This window comes from Lepus europaeus, chromosome 16 (genome assembly GCF_033115175.1).
Source record: "Lepus europaeus isolate LE1 chromosome 16, mLepTim1.pri, whole genome shotgun sequence".
NCBI classification, from domain to species: Eukaryota; Metazoa; Chordata; class Mammalia; order Lagomorpha; family Leporidae; genus Lepus; species Lepus europaeus.
Genome location: NC_084842.1, coordinates 44,719,764 through 44,744,382, shown reverse-complemented (window position 1 = coordinate 44,744,382; position 24,619 = coordinate 44,719,764). Strand labels below are relative to the sequence as shown.

At 46.5% G+C, this 24,619-nt stretch overlaps 1 protein-coding gene and 1 long non-coding RNA gene across 2 annotated transcripts in view; one reads left to right on the top strand and one right to left on the bottom strand.

Moving 5' to 3' along the window:
* The window catches only part of DPYSL2 (dihydropyrimidinase like 2), a 144,849-nt gene extending 128,571 nt beyond the window's left edge, over positions 1–16,278 (bottom strand). Inside the window, exon 1 of the mRNA XM_062212699.1 lies at positions 15,925–16,278. Coding sequence (XP_062068683.1) covers positions 15,925–16,278 — 354 coding nt within the window. The remainder of the gene's footprint in view (positions 1–15,924) is intronic.
* Positions 16,279–16,616: 338 nt separating this feature from the next.
* LOC133774968 (uncharacterized) lies at positions 16,617–24,367 on the top strand. The gene is made up of 3 exons (XR_009868188.1): positions 16,617–16,682; positions 19,594–19,698; positions 20,341–24,367. It is a non-coding gene; the product is annotated as an uncharacterized LOC133774968 (long non-coding RNA).
* The last annotated feature ends 252 nt before the right edge of the window (positions 24,368–24,619 follow it).

Below are 24,619 nucleotides of genomic sequence, written 5' to 3'. Positions count from 1 at the left end.
GCGATGCTGGCATCTTATTTCAGAGTGTCAGTTCAAGTCCCAGCCCCTCCACTTTCCAATCCAGTTTCCTGCTAATGCATCTGAAAGCCAAGTTAATAAAATTAGAGTTGAAAAAAGGAAATGTAACAACAGACACCACAGGGAGAAAAAAAAGAATCATCAGAAATTAATACAAACAGCTATATGTTAACAAAGCAGGAAACCTAGAAGAAATAGATTCCTGACCAAGGATGTCAAAGATCTCTACATTGAGAACTACCAAATGTTAAAGAAATAAATAAAAGAAGATACCAAAAAAACGGAAAATCTTCCATGTTCATGGATTGGAAGAATCAATATCAACAAAATGTCAATACTACTGAAAGCAGTTTACAGATTCATTGCAACAGCAATCAAAATACCAAGGACATTCTTCTCAGATATAGAAAAAATGATTCTGAAATACATATGGAAACACAGGAAACCCTGAATAGCTAAAGTAATCGTATAGAACAAAAACCAAAAGGAGGCATCACAATACCAGATTTCAAGACATCCTACAGAGCAGTTATAATCAAAACAGCCTGGAACTGGCACAAAAACAAACTTATAGACCAAAAGAACACAGTAGAAACTCCAGGAATCAATCCAAGCATCTACAGCCAACTTATCTTTGACAAAGGAGCTTAAATCAATCCCTGGAGCACAACAGTCTCTTCAACAAAAGGTGCTGGGAAAACTGGATCTCCATAAGCAGAAGTATGAAGCAAGATCCCTACCTTACACCAAAATCCACTCAAAATGGATTAAAGACCTAAATCTGTGACCCAATATCATTAAATTTTAGAGAACCTTGGGGAAACCCTGCAAGACGTTGGGACAGGTAGAGAGTTCTTGGAAAAGATTACAGAGGCACAGACAATTAAAACCAAAATTGACAAATGGGATTACATCATATTGAGAAGCTTCTCTACCGCAAAAGAAACACTCAGCAAAGTGAAGAGGCAACTGACAGAATGGGAGAAATTACTTGCAAGCTATGCAACTGATAAAGGATTAATAACCAAAATATATAGAGATTAAGAAACTCAACAACAACAAAACAAACAACCCAGTGAAGAAATGGACTTAAACAGGCATTTTGCAAAAAAGGAAATCCAAATGGTCAAGGATCAGGATCACTAGCTGTCAGTGAAATGCAAATCAAAACCACAATGAGGTTTCACCTCACCTCCATTAGAATGGCTTTCCTACAGAAATCAACAAACAACAAATCCTGGAGAGGACATGGGGAAAAATGTACCCTAATCCACTGTTGGTGGGAATGTAAACTGGTAAAATCACTATGGAAGACAGTATGGAGATATCTCAGAAATCTGAATATAGACCTACCATATGATACGGCCATCCCGCCTCCGGGAATTTGCACAAAGGACACGAAATCAGCATATAAAGAAATATCTTTACCCTCTTGTTTGTTGAAGCTCAATTCATAAGAGCTAAGATGTTGAATCAACCTAAATGCCCATCAACTGAAGGAATAAAGGAATTATGGGATAGATACACCATGGAATACTATACAGCAAAAATAAATAAATAATTTTTTAAAATGAAATCTGGTCATTTGTAACAAAATGGATGAATCTGGAAAACATCAAACTTAGTGAAATAAGCCAGTACTAAAGGGATAAATACCATATGTTCCCCCGACCTGTGATAATAGAACACCTAAAAAGACATCTATAGATGTGAAATTGACATTTTGAGAAGCAATGAATGAAACTGACACTTTGAGAAGCAATAACTTTGAACAGCTCTTATCTTGACTGTTTAGGTACAGTTTTGGGTTTTTTTTTAATACTAATTGTTGAACTCTTTTTTTTTTTTTTTTTTTTTTTTTTGACAGGCAGAGTGGACAGTGAGAGAGAGAGAGACAGGGAGAAAGGTCTTCCTTTACCATTGGTTCACCCTCCAATGGCCACTGCAGCCGGCGCACTGCACTGATCCAAAGCCAGGAGCCAGGTGCTTCTCCTGGTCTCCCATGCAGGTGCAGGGCCCAAGCACTTGGGCCATCCTCCACTGCCTTCCCGGGCCACAGCAGAGAGCTGGACTGGAAGAGGGGCAACCGGGACAGAATCTGGCACCCTGACTAGGACTAGAACCCGGTGTGCTGGTGCCGCAGGCAGAGGACTAGCCTATTGAGCAGTGGCGCCGGCCACTAATTGTTGAACTCTTAACATATAGTATATGCGTATAAAGTTAATTTAAAATAGATCTTAGTAAAAAATAAGAGTGGGAATGAGAGGGAGGAGGAAGGGTGATGAGAGTATGGGTGGGAGTGTGGGCATGGTGGAAAGAATCACCATGTTCCTAAAGTTTTAATTACAAAATCTATGAAGTTTATAACTGTAAAGTTGAATAGTTCTACATACATTCCTATGGACTTACTTCTAAAGGTACAATTTAAAAACTTGCCATGGGACCCCAAATCCCCTTAAACTGGGTGGTAAAAATACCATCTTAAGTGTTACAAGTGATCACATGGATATGATTAAGTGTTAAAGTGATCATATAAATAGGATCAAGTGTTACACTGATCATATAAGCAGGATAAAGTGTTTGGTAATAATAATAGATAAAATTAAAAAGGAGAGAGTGTTCCAACATAGGAAGCAGTCCACACAGCTGACTTTTAGAATGACAATAGCTTTAAGCAGCACTCTGACCTCAGAATCAGCCCTTAAGGCATTCTGGTCTGGCTGAAAAGCCCATGAGAGCATTTCAGGCATGGAAAGCCAAGACACTGTGGCAAAAAAATATCCTACCTGAAGAACCTCTGTGGATGAGACCCCATTGGAAAGAAGTGGTCATCAAAGAGGGATGTACTTTTCTCTGAAGGGAGGAGAGAACCTCCACTTTGTTTATGGCCTTGTCCAAATACTGAAGGAGTTTGTGGGTACAAAAGGTTTCCTTAGCCTAGACAGTTAATGTCAAGAGCCTCAGGTGATCACTGACATCATACATAAGAGCATTAATTGTTAAATTAACAATAGGAGTCACTGTGCACTAACTTCCCATGTAGGACCTCTGTCCTCAAAAAGTTGCATTATGAGAATTAATAGTAAAACTTGTTCTTAAAGATTTACTTCATTTTAGTGTTTTAAGTGGAGGATATCCTTTTTTTAAAGATTTATTTATTTATTTGAAAGTCGGAGTTACACAGAGAGAAGGAGAGGCAAAGGAGAAAGGTCTTCCATCCGCTGGTTCACTCCCCAATCGGCCGTAATGGCCGAAGCTGCGCTGATCCAAAGCCAGAAGCCAGGAGCTTCTCCCAGGTCTCCCACACGGATGCACAGGCATCTTGTACTGCTTTCCCAGGCCCTAGCAGAGAGCTGGATTGGAAGAGGAGCAGCCGAGTTTCGAACAGGTGCCCATATGGGATGCCAGCACTGCAGGCAGCGGCTTTACCTGCTAAGCCACAGCGCTAGCCCCAGAGGATATTCTTATAAGTTATGATTATGTCTTAGTGCTCGCAAAAGATGTATCATCTGTGCATTCTTCTTTAATTAAGTTTCTCCAAAAAAAGTTTACGAAAAAAAATTAAGTGAAATTAACTTCGAGATGCAATGACTTTGAATAGCCCTTATCTCGACTGTTGAACAGGGTTTTTTTTTTTTTTTTTTTTTCATTCAATTTGTTGAACTCTTTACTTAGTATAGAGTTAATCTTCTGTGTATAAAGTTAATTCCAAATAGGTCTTAGTAAAAAAAAAAAAAAAGTAAGACTGGCAGTAGGAAAGGGATGAGAAAGAGGGCTGGCAGTGTGGGTGGGAGGGCAGGTATGGTGGGAAGAATCACTATGTTCCTAAAGTTGTATTTATGAACGCATTAAGTTTGTATACCTTAAATAAAAGATTTCTTTGGGAAAAAAAGAAAAAGGCATAATCTGCAGAGTGAAAAGGCAACCTACAGAATAGGAGAAAATATTTGCAAATCATATATCTGAAATGGGTTATTATCCAGCATATACAAAGAACTCTTACAATTCAATTTTTTAAAAATTCAAAAGTAGGAGGTCAGTGCTGTGGTATAACAGGTAGAGCTGCCCATGTGGGCATCCCATATGGATGCCAGTTGTAGTCCTGGCTGCTCCACTTCCAATCCAGCTCCCTGCTAATATGCCTGTGAAGGCACTGGAAGATGTCCCAAGCCCTTGGGCCTCTGCACCCACTTGGGAGACCCAGAAGAAGCTCTTGGCTCCATCCATTGCAGCCATTTGGGGAGTGAAGCAGCAGATGGAAGATATCTGTTTCTCTCTTTTCTCTGTAACTCTGCCTTTCAAATAAAAAAAAAATCATTAAAAAATAGGCAAGGAATTTGAACAGATAGTTCTCCAAGGAAGATATACAAATGTCCAAGAAGCTCATGCAAAGATGCTGAACATCACTAATCACCAGGGAAACACAAATCAAAACCACAGTGAGAGACTGCATTACCCCATTAAGACAGCTACTATCAAAAAAAATTAGGTTAAGGGAAGCTGTAGAGAAATTTGAACCCTTGGGCACTGCTGGTGGAGACATAAAGTGGTACAGTCATAATGTATAACTGTATGTCAGTTCCTCAACAAATTACTAAACAATTCAGAAATTCTACTGATTGCTGGCATCCCACGTAGAAGCCCCAGTTAAGCCCCAGCTGCTCCACTTCCAATCCAGCTCCCTGCTCATGTGCCTGTGAAGGCAGTGGAACATGACCCAAGTCCTTGGGTCCCTGCAGGAGAGCAGGATGGAGTTCCTGGTTCCTGGCTTTTGCCTGACCCAGCCCGGCTGTTGCAGTCATTTGGAGAGTGAACCAGTGGATGGAAGATCTCTGTCTCCCTCTCTCTTTCTGATGCTCTGCCTTTCATACACATAAATAAATCTTTTTTAGAAAATGGCAAATACTGAATTATTCCACTTATGAGGTATCCAAAACAGTCTACTTCAGAAAGAGAGTAAAATGGAGCCTTTCGATGACTGGGAGGAGAGGGAAACGCAGAGCAGTTGTTTAATGAGTAGAGTTTCAGTCCTGCAAGATGAAAACTCTTCTGATGATCAGCTGCAGCCCAATGCAGACATAGTTAACACTGCTGAATTGCACAGTTCAAACCATTAGGATCCTAAATTTATGTTATGCATATATTACCATAATAAAAACTTTTTCATTGCCTTAAATTAGTTCCTTAAATGTATTTACTATATGTTCAGCTTGCTGTCTTCCTCAGCACCATCCCTGCAACACCCAGGTCTCTGGCTTGGAATGCAAATTTTCGATTAAAAAAAAAAAATATATATATATATATATGTAACAGAAATGTATTATATAGGCACACATAGGAGGAACTTTCTTCATATGAACAGGATCATAAGATAAAAGGGTCAGGCTTACTCAGTGAACAGTACTCAAGAATACTGAGCTTTTGCAAATGTTATTCTAAATGAGTTTCAAACTCTCCAAGGATTTAGTTACATGAACATGATTCTAGGAAATGCATTCCTGGAACTCCCTTGCTACATTTCAGTTGATCCAGCCATTTTAAGAACAGCCAGGGATAATATAACACCAAATGCACAATAAACAAAAGAAAAGATGAATTGGACTTCTTCAAAAGTAAAAACTTTTGTGCATCAAAGGAAACTACTGAGAAAGTGCAAAGACAACCCCCACAGAATGGTAGAAAATATTTTCAAACCATTTATCTGATTAGGGACTAATATTCAGAAAATATATAAAAAACTCATACAACTCAACAACAAGACAAATAAACTAGGTTCTAAAAAATGGGCAAAGATTTGAATAAACAAAGACATACAAATGGCCAACAAGTGCATGAAAACATGCTGAACATCATTAGTTATCAGGGAATGTAAATGAGGACCTACTTATATACTAAAATGGTTATACTTGAAAACAGGAAAATAACAAGTTTTGGTATAGTTACCATAGAAAACAGCTTAGCAGTTCCACAAAAAGGATCCAACAAAAGGGAAAATATATATATTTAAAACCTTGTAAATAACAGTATTATTCATAATACCTAAAAGGTATAAACAGTCCAACTATCCATTAAACAGATTGAATAGAAAAACAAAATGTAATCTACATAAAAAAGGAATGAAGCACAAAGACATGCCACAATGTGATGAGCCCTAAAAACATTACACCAATGGGCCTGCACTGTGGCATAGTGGGTAAAGCAGCCACCTGCAGTGCCAGCATGCCATATGGGTACTGGTTAGAGTCCCGGCTGCTCCACTTCCGATCCAGCTCTCAGCAATGGCCTGGGAAAGCAGTAAAAGATGGCCCAAGTCCTTGGGCCCCTGCACCCACGTGGGAAACCCAGAAGAACCTCCTGGCTCCTGGCTTCAGATCAGCACAGCTCTGACCACTGTGGTCAATTGGCTGACCACTGTGGTCAACTGGGGAGTGAACCAGTGGATGGAAGACCTCTCTCTCTCTCTCTCTCTCTCTCTCTCTCTCTCTCTTTGCTTCTCCTTCACTCTGTGTAACTGACTTTCAAGTAAAATAAACAAATCTTTAAAAAAAAAAAAAAAAAGACCTCTCTCTCTCTGCCTCTCCTTCTCTCTGTGTGTAATTCTGATTTCAAATAAATAAATAAATCTTTTTAAAAAATTACACTGAGTGAAAGAAGGCCTACACAAAGGTCAATGATTGTCCAGAAAAGGCAAATCCACAGAGACAAAAGCACATCAGTGGTTGCCAGAGGCTGAGGCTGAGGGTGTAATAGGAGTATCTGCTTAATGGGCACAGAACTTATTTTGGGGTGATGAAATATTCTGGAATTCAATGATGGTTATGGATGTACAACATTGTAAAAGGACTAAAATCCAGGGCTGGTGCTTTGGCTGCCACCTGCAGTGCCAGCATCCCATATGGGTGCCAGTTCGAGTCCCAGCTGCTCCACTTCCAATCCATTTCTCTGCTATGGCCTGGAGAAACAGTAAAAGATGGCCTAAGCACTTGGACCCCTGCAACCATGTGGGGGACCCAGAAGAAACTCCTGGCTCCAGGCTTTAGATCAGCGCAGCTCCAGCCATTGTGGCCATTTGGGGAGTGAACCAGTGGATGGAAGACCTCTCTCCTCTCTCTCTCTCTCTCTCTCTCTCTCTCTCTCTCTCTCTCTCTCTCTCTGCCCTCCTGTAACTCTGCCTTTCAGATAAATAAATAAATCTTTTTTAAAAAGTACTAAAATCCACAGAAATGTACACTTAAAATAGTTAACATTAAGATTTCATGTTATATGATTTTTGCCTCAATTTTAAGTTAAAAAACGAAAAGAGCAGCCAGGAATACCTCAGCTTTCTCTCAGAGCCTTCATGGGCATAGACAGAAGGAGCCGTAGAGATTCCTGTCAATACTGATGCCAGCTCCAGGTCACACAGCGGTGCTTCCAGCCAGGCTCCCTGGCTCCTGACTCTGGGGCTCTTCCCACTAGACAACGCCCTCACAAGCACAGCCTGTGCAAGCTGTCTACAAGTGCCGGAAAACAAACTCCAATGTCCTTCAAGACCGGCAAGGCAGCCCGAGTGTGCGCAGCTTTGGCCCTTGCTACCCAGGTACCAACTAACTAAAGTCAAATGCCCCACAGCCCCACCAGCCAACAGTCTTATTGATGACTCCCTCAGCATTTGCGTGTATTTCACAGTTGCTGTGGACAGCAAGTTTGTTAGCACCCAAAATTCATGCATCAAAACCCTGATCTACAATGGGGTGGTACTGGGAGGTGGGCCTTTGGGAGGATAAAAGAACCACAGAGAGCCTTCTTCCTCTCTCTCCACCACAGCTTTACCATGGCCATCAACGAAGCAGGAAGAGGACCCTCACCAAACACCGCATCCGTCAGCATCTTAGTCTTGGACTCCAGCCTCCAGAGCTGCAGGAAATAAATGTCTGTTGTTTAAGCCACTCAATCTTTGGTGATTTGTTAGAACTGCCTGAATTGACTAAGACAATGATTTACATCAAGTTGAAAAATCATATTGTCATCACATTGCTCTAACCTTAGAATGGAATGTCATTCAAACTGTCAGAGTTGGCCTGTGTCCCAGGAATATTTGATGACATGCCTTGTGTAGAAAAGAATGAAGGACGGAATATCAGCAGTGGAGGGCACATTCATAAAGACAAATCAACAGGTCATGTTACGGATGGCTTCCAAGGGTATATTACCAAAAATTTTTTTAAAAAAGCAAGCACTCAGACCTTTTTTTGCAATAGTTAACTCTTAGGAGAGCAAATAAGAAAAAGACAATTAATACAGAAAGCAATTCATTATTTCACAGTGACCAAGGGGCTGTTTACATAATCCTGGGTTCAAATCCTGCCTCTGGTTTTTCATCAGCAAGATGTTTTGCAAGTTTTCTTTACCTTCAGATATTTCTTGTTCGAAGTAAGATTAACAGTAACACTATTTATCAGAGCCATCTTAGAATTAATGATTTACACCAAGCTTTAAGCACAGGACCTACATCACGGAAAGCATGAAATGAGACATAAAATAGTTTGCCCATAAAACCATATTTGTACCTCTCAGCTTCCTGCCTATCTCTGACAGTGGAACTGAAGCACAGAAAGAATACAGGGCTGGGTCAGGAAATCTTAGTTCAAATCCTAGCTCACATACTCACGGAACAGCAAGACCTTAGGAATTCAGTCAGGGCCGGCGCCGTGGCTCACTTGGCTAATCCTCCGCCTGCGGCGCTGGGATCCCATATGGGCACCAGGTTCTAGTCCCGGTTGCTCCTCTTCCAGTCCAGCTCTCTGCTGTGGCCTGGGAAGGCAGTGGAGGATGGCCCAAATGCTTGGGCCCCTGCACCCACATGGGAGACCGGGAGGAAGCACCTGGCTCCTGGCTTTGGATCGGCATAGCTCTGGCCATAGCGGCCATTTGGGGGGGTGAACCAATGGAAGGAAGACCTTTCTCTCTGTCTCTCCCTCTCACTGTCTGTAACTCTACCTGTCAAATAAATAAATAAATAAATCTTTTTAAAAAAATTCAGTCAGTAAACACACAGCATTCAATTTCAGTTTCCTTATTTACAGGAAGAGGGGAACACCTATATCAGAGGGTATCGGGAAGATTTTTTTTTCAGGGAAGATTTTAAAACAAAACATTCTACACATTCTGAAGTGTAGACCCTGGGATGTAAAAGCATCAAGTTACATAATGCCACATAATCACAAGGTTTGCCAATAGATAACTACAGTGGGCCTGAGTACAGGAGACCTCCACCCCAGCCCGGGGACAGCACCTGAATTCTAACAAGACACAGATTTCTGGGCATCGCTTTCGGCACTGCTACACCACTCAGGATCTCTTTCAAGCTCTGACATTCAACATAACATACATTCAAATGCATGACCAATTCTGAGTTTCCTTCTTTCTCAAGGAAACAGAAGTGACATTTGAACCAAAGGACCTGTGAAAATTCCAAGCCAGTCTTCACCAGGGCTGGGAAAGTTGCCCTCCCCGCCTTGATTTCCATGCCCAGAGCCATGCACCTGTGAGCTACAGAACGTGGAAATGGTCACGGCCAGCCGCTGTCACTGGAGGGTCAATAACAGGAATTCTCCTGGCCATCCTTGAGCTACAAGGGGAAAGATGGCAGAAGCTGGCTAGCTGGTGGAAGTTTTCTTTTACTCAGGCCTTAGGCTTCAAATACAACCCTTCTCACTTCCACAATTAATTAAAAGCACACCTACTAATTCAGAAACATGTTTTTAACTTATTAATGATTTGTTATAACAATATTATTCAGCCTCAAAAAAGGAGATTCTGTCACATGCTACAATGTGGATAGACCTAGAGATGATCATGCCAAATGAAATAAGCCAGTCACAAATGACAAAACTGCAGGGATTCGGCACCATTTGGCACAGCGGTTAAGATGTCACTTGCATCCCAAAATGGAGCGCCTGAGTTCAAGCCCCAGCTCATCTTCCAGGTCAGCTTCCTGCTAATGCACATCCTGCAGCCAGCAGGCGACGGCTGAGCAGTTAGAGACATGTCACACACGCAGGAGACCTGCATGTGTCTGGCCCTGTCCTGGCTGTTGCAGGCAGTTGGGGAGTGAACCAATGGACAAATCTCTCTGTGTCTGTTTCTCTTTGTCTCTCTACCTCTCAAATTTAAATAAATACTGTATGATGTCACCTGTATGTGATAGTCAAAGTAGTCAGATTCATACAAACAGAGAATACAATGGGGGTTGCCAGGGATGGGAGAGGGGGAGGATGGGGATTTAGTGTTAATGGGTATAAACTTTCAGTTTTGCAAGATGAAAAACTTCTGGACTGGGGCCAGCATTATGGTGCCACCACCTGCTATGCCAGCATCCCATTCGAGCATGGTTCAAGGCCTACCTGCTCCATTTCCAACCCAGCTCATGTGCCAGAGAAGGCAGTGGAAGATGGCACAGGTACTTGGGCCCTTGCCACCCACATAGGAGACCCAGATATAGTTCCAGGCTCCTGGTTTCAGCTTTGCTCAGTTCCAGCCACTGTGGCTATTTAGAGAATAACCAGAAGATGAAAGATTCCCCCTCTCTCTCTGAACTCTGCCTTTCAAATAAATAAAATAAACCTTTAAAAGAAAAAAAAAAGTAGGGCCAGCATTGTGGAGTTCTGGGTAAAGCCATTGCCTGTGACACCAGCATCCCATAGGGAAACCAGTTTGAATCCTGACTGCTCCGCTTCAGATCTAGCTGTTAATGACCTGGGAAAGCAGCAGAAGATGGCTCAAGTGCTTGGGTCCCTGTCACCCACATGGGAGATCCAGATGAAGCTCCTGGCTCCTGGCTTCAGCCTGGATCATCCCTGGCCACTGCAGCTATCGGGGCATTGAACCAGCAGATGGAAGATTGATCTTCCTCTCTCTCTCTCTGAAACTCTTTCAGATAAATAAATCTTAAAAAAAAATTATGCATGGCTGGCACTGTGGCATAGTCAACTAAATCTCTGCCTTTGGCACCACCATCCCGTACGTGTGCTGGTTCAAGTCCCAGCTGCTCCTCTTCCAATCTAGCTCCCTGTTAATGGCCTGGGAAAGTAGTGGAAGGTGGCCCAAGTGCTTAGGTCCCTCCACCCAAGTGGGAGACCCAGAAGAAACTCCCAGCTCCTGGCTTCAGATCAGCCCAGCTCTGGCCATTGCAGCCATTTGGGGAGTGAACCAGAGGATAGAAGACCTTTCTTTCTGTCTCTCCATCTCTCTGTAATTCTGCCTATCAAATAAATAAAAATCTTTTAAAAAATCATGAGAAATTCTGGAGATGGAGAGTGATGAAAGTCACACAACAATGTGAATGTGCTCAACACAACTGAACTGTGCAATTAAAAATGGCTAAGATGGTAAATTTTATATCATGTGTATTATGTCAATTTAAATTTTTTAAATACTTATTTTATTTACTGTAAAGGTAGAGTGACAGACACAGAGTGAGAGACAAAGAGAGAAAGAGGTGTCTTCCACCCACTGGTTCACTCCCAAGATGGCTGCAACAGCTGGAGGTGGGCCAGGCCGAAGCCAGGAGCCCAGGACTTCATCCGAGTCTCCCAGGCGGGTGGCAGAGGCCCAAGCACTTGGGCCATCTTCTGCTGCTCTCCCAGGTACATTAGCAGGGAGCCAGATCAGAAGCAGAGCAGTGTTCTGATATGGAATGCCAGCATTGCAAGGAGCAGCTTTACCCACTGTGCCACAATGCCAATCCCAAATTTTTGTCAAATTTAACTAACTACATGATTGGTTCAATAATCAAGAAAATCAAGAACAAACAGTAAGTATGGATTAGCATCATTTCTTTACCCTCTCCAAGTCTCCCCCCAACCCCGATTTCCTCCCTTTGAACTCAGGTGGCTCTCAGGTTTTTCGGAATCCTGACAGACAAATGTTCATATTTGTATCTCCTCTTTTAAACCAGTGTGGCCTCCACAGTATTAAATTATTTGTAGGCTCTGAGCCAAATCTCCACCACACATCCCACTAAGGACACATTCATTCTGTTTCACGGGCTAGTCTGTTATCAAACAAGCATCTCTGGGGACATGTGATATCAGTCATTCACTCAAAGGGTAGACGACTTTAATCACTGAGATTTCTCTGCAGTAACTGAGAGTAACACAGGAAAGGATTCTGAATGGGAGAAGGGGGCAAAGGGAAAGACAGGGATCTTAGAATCTGTTGCCCCTAAGATGAAGAAGGAACATCACTTTGAGAATGGGTGGTAATGGCACTGAACAGTGAGGGGCAGCAGAGCTCTGGCATCCCAGGGCTTAGAGAATCCACATGGGAGAGGGGAGAGGGGATGGGGACACAGAACAGAAGGGAATATCAGCAAGCATTTTATGAACCAAGTTCAATAGCACTCTGTAGTTCACTGATGGCACCTGCCCTGGAGAACACAATCACTTCCCTGTCACTCTAGCCTGTGTGGGCTGCTTGCTGCTGGGAAGAGGGCCTGGAGACCCCTTCAGAAGGCATGTCCAGGAGCTAGTAACCCTAGCTGAGCATCTGGTTATGGCTAAATCACGTCTGGGGTGGAAGGAAGGGAGGAGGTTGGAGCACCCATGGGCATGGCAAGAGAGGAAGAAACCAACAGAACGAACCTTCTGCTCGCCACTGTCCCTCACAAGCAGTAGTAAGCAAGCAGCCTCACTGCAGCCCGATGTGGACTTACAGGCAACGAGAGAGAGAAACTTTTCTCTTTCACTTCCGCTCTCTCCTTCACGGAAACCTGACACCCCAGGTCAAGCCACACCATTGCTTTCTGGTGCTGGCCTGCTCAGAATATTGCATTCAAATGCCCAATTCAAGCCATAAATCTCCCACATCTCCCATAAACCATATGGCATTTGAGCTAAGCCTTGTGAGAGCAACAGCAGGCCTCCTAGTACCTCAGGTTAGCAAGGTCACTGCTGACCGTGCATCAAGAACACATATCAATACAGTTCAGGGAGGAGGAAAGGCACGAGTCACGGCCTCGGATCCACCTACTCTAGTCCCCCTCAACTCTGTGCCAGGGTTTACAAGAGGAGTGCCTGTAGATATTGTTGTCATGCTTTAGTTTTAGGTTAGCTAAAAACTAACTAACGATTACTCAATTCAGTTAAAATGGTGGGCCCGAGTGTGCATTTAGAAATTACTATTGTTGGAATCGGTGTTATGGTATAGCAAGTTAAGACGCAGGCCTGCAGTTCCAGCATCCCAAATAGGCACCAGTTTGAGTCTACACTTCCAATCCTGCTCCCTGATAGTGTGCCTAGGAAAGCAGCAAAAGATGGCCCAAGTTAGCAAGTTAAGACGCAGGCCTGCAGTTCCAGCATCCCAAATAGGCACCAGTTTGAGTCTATACTTCCAATCCTGCTCCCTGATAGTGTGCCTAGAAAAGCAGCAAAAGATGGCCCAAGTGTTTGGGCCCCTGCCACGCACTTGAGAAACCCAGATGAAGCTCCTGGCTTCAGCCTGGCCCAGAACTGTTCGTTGTAGCCATTTGGAGAGTGAACCAGCAGATGGAAGATCTCTCTCTGTGTGTCTCTCTTTCTCTCTCACTGTGTAACTCTACCTTTCAAATAAAAATAAATAAATCTTTTTAAAAATTACTATTGTTATACATGTATACATACGTGCCTTTCCCCTCTTAGAAGGACATAAAATATTCAAACACTGTAAGCACCGTGACAAATTGCTTAGTCATGCATGACAAATTCCACAGGAATGGCCTTTATGTGATGAGGCAAGGTTGAACATGAAAATCCAAGGAAGCTACACAAAGGCCAGGCTAGATTTCCCTCTATCACTAGTAACAAGGCAACAGGGGCAAATGTGCCTCTGCAGAGGCTAAAACAGCCTGATTTGGGATTGGATGTTCTTCTCTTCAAATGTCTCTCTCCTCCCACATGCACAGCTGTAACTTTACAACTTATAATTTCTATGAAATCTGGGGTATGTTTGAAGAAGTAGCTTTAATGATCAAACATCTGAGTTTCAAACGGGCAGGAAGAGAGATGAGTTATTCAACCCAGTGAGACTATGTCTTTCAAATTTGAGCTTCAATTCCCTGCTAGGATTATGATGGTGGCCACTCTCCACCCTGAGCCCTGGTCTGCCATTTCAGCATGGTCTCCTCTTGATTCTCAGGGTGTGTTTCTGCCTCCTGTGGGACATCAGTGTTACCAGCACAACTTGCCATTTATGAGCTACTCACACAAACACGATGCTACATGATCTCGGCTCTTACTCAAGGTTCACTCAGGAAAGTCCTTCATACACCCTCTGCTTTCTGTATAAATCACATTATTGGAAACTTTTATTTCAGTTGTCTGATTGCTTGGAACCAAGCAAGTATTTTTTTTTAATTTAGGTTCTGCTGGTCAAATCAAAGAGATATATGGATATGAGACATTCCCCAATACAAGGATGGGGCCAGGAAGTGGATATGAATTAAGTCATTAGTTGCCTTGGCTTTTGAAAATAATAGCAATTTTATTTTTCCTACACCTATGAAAGTCAAAAGCTTCAAAGCTCTACACCGTATCAGAAAAAAAGGTAACATCATGGCTTAACCACTATCACCAACTCTTAATTGTCCTCCAGCACTTTCACTGTACGTATGCAAACCTGAATGGGAAAGAAATGCCATGGGATCCCTCAGGGAATAGCAGAGACCACTCCCAACTACGATGGAAGCCCCTTTGGAAGAGAACCTCTTGAACTTTGTATAAGTAACCTTCCTCCACATGACAAGGCAAGACACACAATAGATATTCAATAAATAACTATTCACTGATTGATCTTCCTTCATCTTCACCCATGAGTTTGGAAAGAAACAGCAAAAGAAGCATTAAGATATTTTGCCCTGGAATTTATCAGTTGAGAAATTAAGGCTGTGAAAAACTGCACAAGTGCAAAGGTCACCCTGATAGAGAAAAAACTGTGTGAGAGACAACTACTGGACTTCCAAGGCTCGAGATTCGCATTTGCCAATGGACGGCAAACATTTCCTAAAATCAAGGTCGACCAAATTGGCCTTCTTTGTTTCCACATGAACACAGTAGAAAGGGTCTGATCTTCGACAATCTATCTCAGCTATGAGGGGTGGGGTTCTCCTCCCCTCCCCCGTATTCTGGTTTTTTTAACCCTTTGAATGCAATCCACTGAAGGCCTGCCCCAAAGTGCCTCCCAAACAGCGGTGGGGGCGCTCTGGGAAGCCCTTGCGGAAACACTTGGCGGAACTTTGTTCTCCTCACGGACTATTTAGCAGCGGTTTGGTTTCCACCGGGGGATTCCACGGCCTCCTCGCTCTTCTCTCCAGGCAAACAGGAACCAAGCGTGGTGTTGCTGCCAGGCGGGCCAGGGAGGCGCTGGCCATGGTCCTGACCTCCGAGCTCGGGACCTGGGCGGAGAGGGCGCCCGAGCAGGTGCGGCGCCGAGCGGCGGTCCGAGCCCCCGCCCCTCCCGACCCCCGGGGAGCCCGCGGGCCTCCACGCCAACCTCCACCGCACGCTCCGAGCTGCATCAAAAAAGGGTGGGGCTCCCAGCCACAACTGCAGCCCGAAGCCGCCGGTCCGGGAGGACTTGAGAAGAATGGAACCGCGGCCCACCCCTCTCCCAGGGCGAGCCCCTCTCCTCCCAGACCCCGATCGGCCAGTCCCTGACGCCCATCCACTTCCCAGCCCCCGAGCCCGGGGAAGCGCGAGCAGCCTTTGTGGGCGCACGGCCGCCCACCGCCGCGCCCTGCGCGCATTAGGGGCGGGCAGGGTGGGGTGCGCGTGAGGAGGCGGAGAGGCCGCGGTCGCGGCAGCGCACGAAGGCAGGCGCCCAGGCTGCAGGGGCGAGGGGCGAGCTGGCGCCCGAGCGCCCGCACCCACCCACCGCCCCGCACACACCCACCTGGTCGTAGATGTTCTGTAGGGCTTCCTTGCCCGAGGCCCGCCGTATCTCCACCTTCCTGCCCGATTCAACAGATGGCTCCCCGCCGGCGCGCCGGCCCTGCCGCGAGTACGGCGTCTGCGGGTCCGGGCCCAAGTGGGCGACGTCCCGCTGCTGGGCCACCACCTGCCCCGAGCCCCGGCCCACCGACAGCGAATCGAAGTCGATGGTCTTGTTCTCCGAGGACCCTTCCACCGGGCAGAACATGCCACAGAATTTCTGCCGCGGCTTGGGGCTGCCCGAGCCCAGATTTTTAAAAAAGGCAGGGACCTCTTCGTCCTCTGCCGCCTTCCCGGACTGCTTCCTCTCGGCCATGGCGCGGGGCTGGGGAGGGTCCCGTCCGTGCGTGCGTGCGCTGGTCCTTCAGGCTCCCTCTCCGCGTGCACAGACCGCGCTGCCGCTCTCTGCCCACCGCAAGGTGCACAGAAAGGAAGGCGGGCTGGCGAGCGGGCCCCGCCCCCTGACCCCGCTCCCCCCTCCCGCCCACGCCCCCCGCGCAGGCTCGCGGCAAAGTTGAGTCTGCGAGGGCGGCCGCTGCGGCAGCCGGAGCCGAGACGCGGCCGGGCCCCGGCGACGTGGGGCGGGGCGGGGCGCGCGCGGGCCCCGGGGTGGGGTGGGGGGCGGCGCCTCGCGGAGCCCCGCGCTCCGGAAGTGAAGCGGCCAGACCCCCGGCTAATGGATGCGGAGCGCAGGGCGCGCTCGCCGCTCTCGGCGCCACCGTAAGTAGCAGGCCGAGCACGCGCGGAGAGGACCCACGGGCGCAGCCCCGGCGCCCGGCGCCCCGCTCCCCCGCCACATTGCGGAGTGGGTCGGGGGCGAGGCCGCAGAGCCCCCCACACACACACCTCCGTTTTACCCGGGTGGGAGCCGGTGGAGAGGGAAGGGGGCGACCAGCTTATTTATTTGTCACTAGGGAAGGTGTGGCGGGGAGGGTGGCAGTAGGGGTGGGAAAGGTGTGGCGCAGGCGGCGCCCGAGCGCACCGGGGGCCCCCCAGGCTCGCCGACGCTGGTACTGCCGTGCACCGACGCCGAGGGGGGCGGCAGGAAGCAGAGACCCGCGAGAAGGTTCTCGCGGGCTGCACGTGGTGGAGGCTGCGGAGGCGCAACATGGCCGGGAGTAAAGCGCAGAGGCGTTGCAAAGTGCAAGACGGGGTAGCGTAGCGAGACGCAGGTGGACGGTTTGGGTGAGCAGCCTGCACGTGCCAGCCCAGCGGAATCTGCAGAGAGAGCTTGCGGAGTCGCTGTATTGCCCGAGGGCCGCCAGACCGCCTCTGCGCCAAGATTTGGTATCTTCCATCTCCCCCACCAAAAAAAAAAAAAAAAGGTGGGGGAGAAGCGGGGTGAGGGCCACTCCCTGAGCCTCCAGCCTGCTCCCGCATCCGCGCACTGTGTCTTGTGCCCCCTCCCCTCGCCCCTGTTGGCGCAGTGCGCCAGAGCCGCGGGCGGAGGAGGTGCCGCTGGGTGCTGGGGAGTGCCTGGCTCTGTGTGGCGCCCCCAGGTGCGGCTCTCCGGGGCGCGTGTCGATCCTTGTGGATGAGGCTGGCCCCGCCGTGCTCGTCTCCACGGCCTTCCCCCGGTTCAGCCCCTCCTTTAGCAGTGCTGAGAGAGGCAGCAGACCACGGGCCCTGTGACCAAAGACTCAGCCCGCACCCCCAAGGATGAAATTAAACCGCCCTTCCCCACAGGGCGAGGCCCGGTCGGCTGAATAAAGTTTGGAGGAGAACCAGTCAGTCTGTGGGGAGGGGCCGAGGAGCCCAGCAGGCATTTTGAATCCCGCACCAGATGTGCTTTGCATTTGAATAAAGCGCTTCTCTCTGAGTTACATCATTTCCTACTCACCGAAGCCCTGGGAGAGGAGAGGACGGCTTTTATCACCAGGGCTTTCCAGGTTAGGAAGCTGACATTCGGGGAGATTGGAGGCATGCTGCCCAAATCTAGTGAAGTGACCCAGTAATAACAGTGGGGGGGGGGGGGTCGTCTCCCGCCTCCAACTGCGGGTGTGGTTCCCTGTAATGTGAGAAAATGCAAGAGTCTGACATTTTTTTCCACATCCAGGGGTTTCCATCTGGGGCCCTATTCCACGTCAGATGCATTGCCCGCGCCATCTTTCTATTTGAGGGGCAGGTAGGGATGGCACTTGAGAGAGTGGTCCCAAGGTGACAACTACGTGGGTCTTAGAGGTGTTGCTTTCTGAGCGTTCAAAGCCTTTCCTCCAAGGGGCAGGAAGGCCAGCCCCATGGAGAAGTTCATCATGGAAGAGCCAGGAGTCTCCCGCCCCCGGAGCTGCTCAGCGCAGACTTCCCTGGCACCTTCCAGATGGACGCGGGTGTATCTGCCGCTGGTATAGCCGCAGGTGACTTCTGTGGCATCGGGGCTGATGGAGGTTTTCAGGCCAAAGAGGAAATGTTCGTAGCTCCCTGACACACCCTCCCCAGTCCATAAGCAACAGTGGTGGTCTCCCAAGAGTGTATCGTCATGGCCATCCTGGTTTGTGTCAGTCACTGGTGTTCACCCAAGGTCCAGATCACAGTGTATTTCTCGAACAATCTTCACCACTAAGCCGCACATGACTGAGGGTATTAGGAACTCTTGCCTCCCTTTTTTTTTTTTTTTTAAATGACTCTTTCAAGTTCAACGCTAGGAAGAAAGTGTTGTGTTAATAACTTATTCATATCAGCCCTAAAGGTGTTCTGATCTGGCTAAAAAGCCCATGAGTATCTCAGGCATGGAAAGCCAAGACACTGGCAAAAAATGACCTAAGTGAAAGATCTCTGTGAGTGAGATCCAAGTAGAAAGAACGGGCCATCAAAGAAGGAGGCACCTTTCTCTCTGATGGGAGGAGAGAACTTCCACTTTGACTATGACCTTGTCTAAATAAGATCAGAGTTGGCGAACTTAAGAGGCTTCCATAGCCTTGGCAGCTCATGATGACAAGAGCCTTGGGTGACTACTGACGTCATAAATAAAAGTGTCAATTGTTAACAACAGGAGTCACTGTGCACTTACTCCCCATGTAGGACCTCTATCTTTAATGTGTTGTACTATGCGAATTAACGGTAGAACTAGTCTTCAAACAGTACTTTACACTTTGTGTGTCCGTATGAGTGCAAACTGTTGAAATCTACTTAGGATAGAGTTGATCTGTATATAAAGATAATTAAAAATGAATCTTAATTAAGAATGGGATGGGAGAGGGAGTAGGAGATGGGATGGTTTGTGGGTGGGAAACTGGGTGTGGGGGGAAGAGTCACTATAATATAAAAGTTGTACTTTTGAAATTTATATTTATTAAATAAAAGTTTTCTATTAAAAAAAGAACTTATTCATAGCACAAAAAAAAAAAAAAACACCTACTTGTGCATTTGCAGAGCCACACCAGGCATAATAAAAGGGAATTAATTGATAATTCCAATGTAACTCATTCATCCCTGAGCTTTGTCTAGTTCGTATGCCTATATTTTAAATGTACGTGTGATTCTTGGTTGGATTTTTTTTACCAAGGGAAGCAACAATATTACTGAGTAGATGTAATTAAATTATGAAGGGTTGTCGTTTTTTGAGTAATTGCATTTTAGAATCATCAGAACTGGATATTAGTGAGGCCTAAAAACATGTTATTTATGTGTAAAGGTCTGCTTGACGTGGCTGAAGCTAGATCAGACACACCACTGCAAAGAGGCGACTGACAGCTTCCTGTGCTTGACTCTCAAAGAACATTCTGGAACACGTAAGCAGGTATCTAGCCATGTTTGATTTTGTCTTTCATATAAAAAAAAAAAACTCAGTTCCTGCCCACAGCTGGGATTCAGACATTTTTTTTTAAAGATTTTATTTATTTATTTGAGAGGTAGAGTTACAGACAGTGAGAGGCAGAGACAGAGAGAGAGGTCTTCCTTCTGTTGGTTCGCTCCCCAAGTGGCCGCAATGGCCAGAGCTGCGCCAATCTGAAGCCTGGAACCAAGTGCTTCTTCTCCGTCTCCCATGCGGGTACAGGGGCCTAAACACTTGGACCATCTTCTGCTGCCTTCCCAGGCCATAGCAGAGAACTGGATCAGAAGTGGAGCAGCCGGGACTCGAACCAGTACCCATATGGGATGCCAGCACTGCAGGCAGAGGCTTTACCCACTATGCCACAGTGCTGGCCCCAGGGATCCAGACATTAATCAACGTATCTGATGAGCTGATGGGGGGAAGCCAGATTGCAGTGGAATCCCCAGGAGAAGAAAAGGCACAGTAGAGCAAAGAAGAGGACTAACAGTGGGATGGACACTGTGACAGTGTGAGGCAGGACCCACCCCCCGCTGCTCCCCAAACTAGAATACAGATGCTTCCTAGCAAGAAGAGGGCTGTGTGGTAAAACAACCTTGTCTCACCCAGAGTCTGAGCCGCCCTGCGGTGAGGCTTCTCCAAGAGTGCTGGGTGCCAGAGAGGAAGACGGTTTCCCACCAGCAGAAGTCGCTGTGGCGGTGAGAAACAGCTGCAGAGCCACAGGTGGTGCCTGGGACACCATTCACCCACCGTGGGAGGTGCTGAGCTCGTGCCAGTTGGGAAAGGAAGGGCCATTCATTAGTCCAGAAGCCTTTGAGACCACTAGTGGAGTGCCCTAGCCTGAGACTGGGTCACGTGTAATAGCTCGTCCGGGACACTGTCAACCCAAAGGTGGTGGGTATCCACGTCACCAACTAGTGGGTACCCACTGAGGGAGGGTGAGTGACTCTTGGAAGCCATGGCACTGGCACTGTTCGAGGACTGGTGCAGGATAACGAGTGTGGACGAGCAGAAATCCCTGATGGTTACAGGCATACCCCTGGACTGCTCTGAGCCTGAGATCCTGGAGGTCCTGCAGGAGACTTTGCAGTGTCTGGGCGGGTTCAGACTGCTTGGCAAGATCTTCCGCAAGCAGGAGAAGCCAGTGCTGTCTTGTTAGAGCTTATGGAGGACGCTGAGGCCTCAGCGATCCCCAGCGAGGTTCAGGGAAGAGGGGGTGCTTGGAAAGTGATCTTTAAGACCCCTAACCAGGACACAGAATTTCTTGAAAGGCTGAACCTCTTTCTGGAAAAAGAGGGGCAGACGGTCTCCGGTATGTTCCGAGCCCTGGAGCACAAGGGATTGTTTCCGCCCACTGGGCCCTGCACATTGCCCGAGTTATTGGCCCATTTTCTGGGACAGGCAATGGCCCATGCTCCTCAGCCCCTGCTACCCATGAGATACCGGAAACTGAGAGTGTTCTCCGGGAGCACTGTGCCAGCCCCGGAGGAGGAGTCCTTTGAGGTCTGGTTGGAACAGGCCACTGAGATAGTCAAGGAGTGGCCCATAGCAGAGGCCGAGAAGAAGAGGTGGCTGACAGAGAGCCTGCGTGGCCCGGTGCTCGACCTCATGCGCATAGTGCAGACAACCCATCCATCAGTGTGCACGAGTGTCTGGAGGCTTTTAAGCAAGTGTTTGGGAGCCTAGAGAGCCGCAGGAGCTCCCAGGTAAGATACCTGAATACCTATCAGCAGGAAGGAGAGATGGTCTCAGCATATGTGTTACGCTTAGAAACCCTGCTTCAGAGAGCCGTGCAGAAACGGGCCATCTCAAAGAGCATCACAGACCAGGTCCGCTTGGAGCAGATCTTAGCCAGGGCCAGACTCAACCAGGCACTCTGGTGTCGGCTCAGGGAGCTGAAGGAGGAGTGCCCACCGCCCAGCTTCCTGGAGCTGATGAAGGTCATACGGGAAGAGGAGGAGGAAGACGCCTCCTATGACAATGAGAGTATGGAGGAACAGGATGACTAAAAAACCACCTGGGAGCAGGACCCACAGCCTGGGGATCCAGCAACATGCACTTTAGGCTGTGACCTTCACAGTTTGTCTGCCTTCTATGTATGGATTGAAATCAAGGCTTTTCAGACGATTATTGAGTTTTCTAAGAAAAAAATATCACAGTTCCTTAGACCTGTGTAGGTTAATGATAAGCAAAAGATTATATTGCAAATGTTAGATAGTAAACCTAAAGGAATCAGAAATGCCAATACTTCCTGTTTCCTTTAAATATCCGCAAATAGACCAAAGTTTACCCATATCATAGAAGAAAGAATTGACATGAGAGAGAGGAAAAAAAAGAGATAGCTTTTGGAATTGTTTGAAAACAAAGCTGTTTGGCTTGTCACGTGGTTTCATGTCTCAGATCAGATTCTCTGAGTACAAAACCAGAGCTATTACCTATAGCTAAATAGTTACAAATCTTCAGAATGGGCCATGCCCTCAGAGTTTCCAGTTTAACGGGGAATTGGCCTGAAAGCTTAAGTAGCCATATGGGGATTTTTTAAAAAGTTTTGGGGAAATGTCTGTTATCAAACTATGCAAGGATTTCAAAAATGTTTTTGTACCAAAATATACTTACTTTTTTAAGAATAATTTTTTTGCTTTACTTGAGAGTTACTGAGATACAGCAGCCATCCTCTGGTTCACTCCCCAGGTGCCCACGGTGGCCGGGGCTGGACCTGCCAGGGATTGGAAACACAGTCCAGGTCTCCCACATGTGTGGTGGGAACCCTGTCACTTGAACCATCACTTCTGCCTCCCAAAGTCTACTTCAGCAGGAACTGGGAATTGAGCCTGGGTTCTCCAGTGTGGGACATGGGCATCTTGTTGTTGTTGTTATTGTTGTTGTTGTTAAGAAAACACTTTTTAAAATTTTATTTTCATTTTATTTGAAAAATAAAGAGACAAAGACAGAGATCGTCTATCTACTGGTTGACTCTCCATATGCCCTTAATAGGGCTGAGCCAGGAGCCCAATCCAGATCTCCCATGTGGGTAGCAGGGGAGTAACAACCACTAGGCCAAACACCTGTTCCCATGTTCCCAGGGACTTTTCTAAGACCCCTCACACGTAAATAAGTTCACAGCCCCAGTAGAAGTTTCCTGGTCAAATGAATAGGGCCATCACCACCTTTAGGTTTCCTTTGGGTATCTGGGAAGTGCTCCTCCCACCTCTCTGCCGGATGTCAGATAGATGGTTCCAGAATGAGATGCTGTGACGGGTCTTGAAGACGCATATCACTTGGCCTAATCCCCCCTTTCAAGAGGTCCACTGCTTTCAAGGTGCCCTCCAGCTCACGGTGGACATTAGGGGACAGCGTGCATGAGAGAAGGGGTGTCTGGGAATGTTTGGGTTTAGTGAGCAACCAGTCTGGTTAGGGTAGAAGGGTCTCAGTGGTGACAGACAAGAGGAGGGGAATGGAGCTCCTGTTCACTGGGGACCTGCCCTGTGTAAGACATCTCATGCATATCTCATTTTATGTGTTCAGCAGCCCTATTGTGGTATAATTTTGCTCTTCATAAGGATGAAGTGCTCTCCTCAACACCCAAATGCAAGTGACACAGTCTAGACAGAAGCCCAGGAACTAGTGACATGCTAGCCCACTCCACCGCCGTGCTGGCTTTCAAATTGTGCAGTGTAGTTAGACATATTTTTCAGCAGTTCTGTCTTCCAAATGTACTTGAAACTCTTTAAGTCACTAGTAATAACAGACTCAAATGTTATTTGATAACCAAAATTTAACACATCGACGTTCACCAACAGGTCTGCTTGTATTTGCTTGTTGGCTCATTTTGCGTAGGCTTTGAAACAAAGCTGTCTTTAGGGTAGCTGTGCACACATACTCTTCCTCCAGCTCTTCATAGATTTCAAAAGCTGTAGCACCTCATTTTAAACCAGGCCCACCCAGTTCATGTCAGGTATGCAAGGACAGCATAAGTGAGCACCATTTAGTTACATGATTGGCAGAGCTCCCAGCCAGTGCTGTGTAGTGTTACAGTAGGTTTGTGCCTCGTGTGTATAAACTGCTTAGCTTCTTGAACAGCTTTCTCAATGAAAGCTGGGAAGGTTAGGGAGTGGGTTGTGAGGATCAAATGACATACCTTTTCAGCACTTGGCTTGATGCCTATTGTGGATAGCCCTCAATAGGTTGAGGCTCTTGGGATTTCCATGAAGCTTACTCTCTGCCTAGTGCATGCTCTCATTCTGATAGTTCCACAGCGACAAATAAGTCATCTTCCAGCCAAGTTGTGCTACCGTTGAATTATAGACATTCCCATTCTTACTGTAAATTTGAGTGTTGTCTCAGATGAGTACTCCAGCGATGGTACACAATTGTTGGTACTTTGACTTTGAAACAATAATTTGTTCTTTCTGATTGTGGGTCAGTTAACTGAAGAATATCCTGAGATTGTTAAGAAAGGCATTTTTAAATGGTACCATTTGTCATCATTTATCTTTCTAAAGTGTATTTCTTGATACTGTTTGACCACAGTGATATAATTGTCATCCCTTGCACTTGGAATTCCTGTGTTTTTGTGTTCATGAAAATAGCTTTATTGTCATTTATTGATGATCTGCAAATTAAAATGTTTTTAATGTGAAGCCATAAAATAAATATATACTAAAAAAATCCTAAGTTGTGTTAGGATTTTTATATTGTGGTCTAAATAAAGAATATATTATTTGAAGAAAGGCTAATCACTTAAGAGAGAGACAGAGAGAGAGAAAAGCTAAAGCCAAAAGGTCTTGAACTCCTGTAGATGAGATGGTGGACAGAATACTTGACTGTCTCCAGGGAGGTGAGAGCACAGTCCACCATCATTGATTTCCCTTTTAGACAGAAACAACAG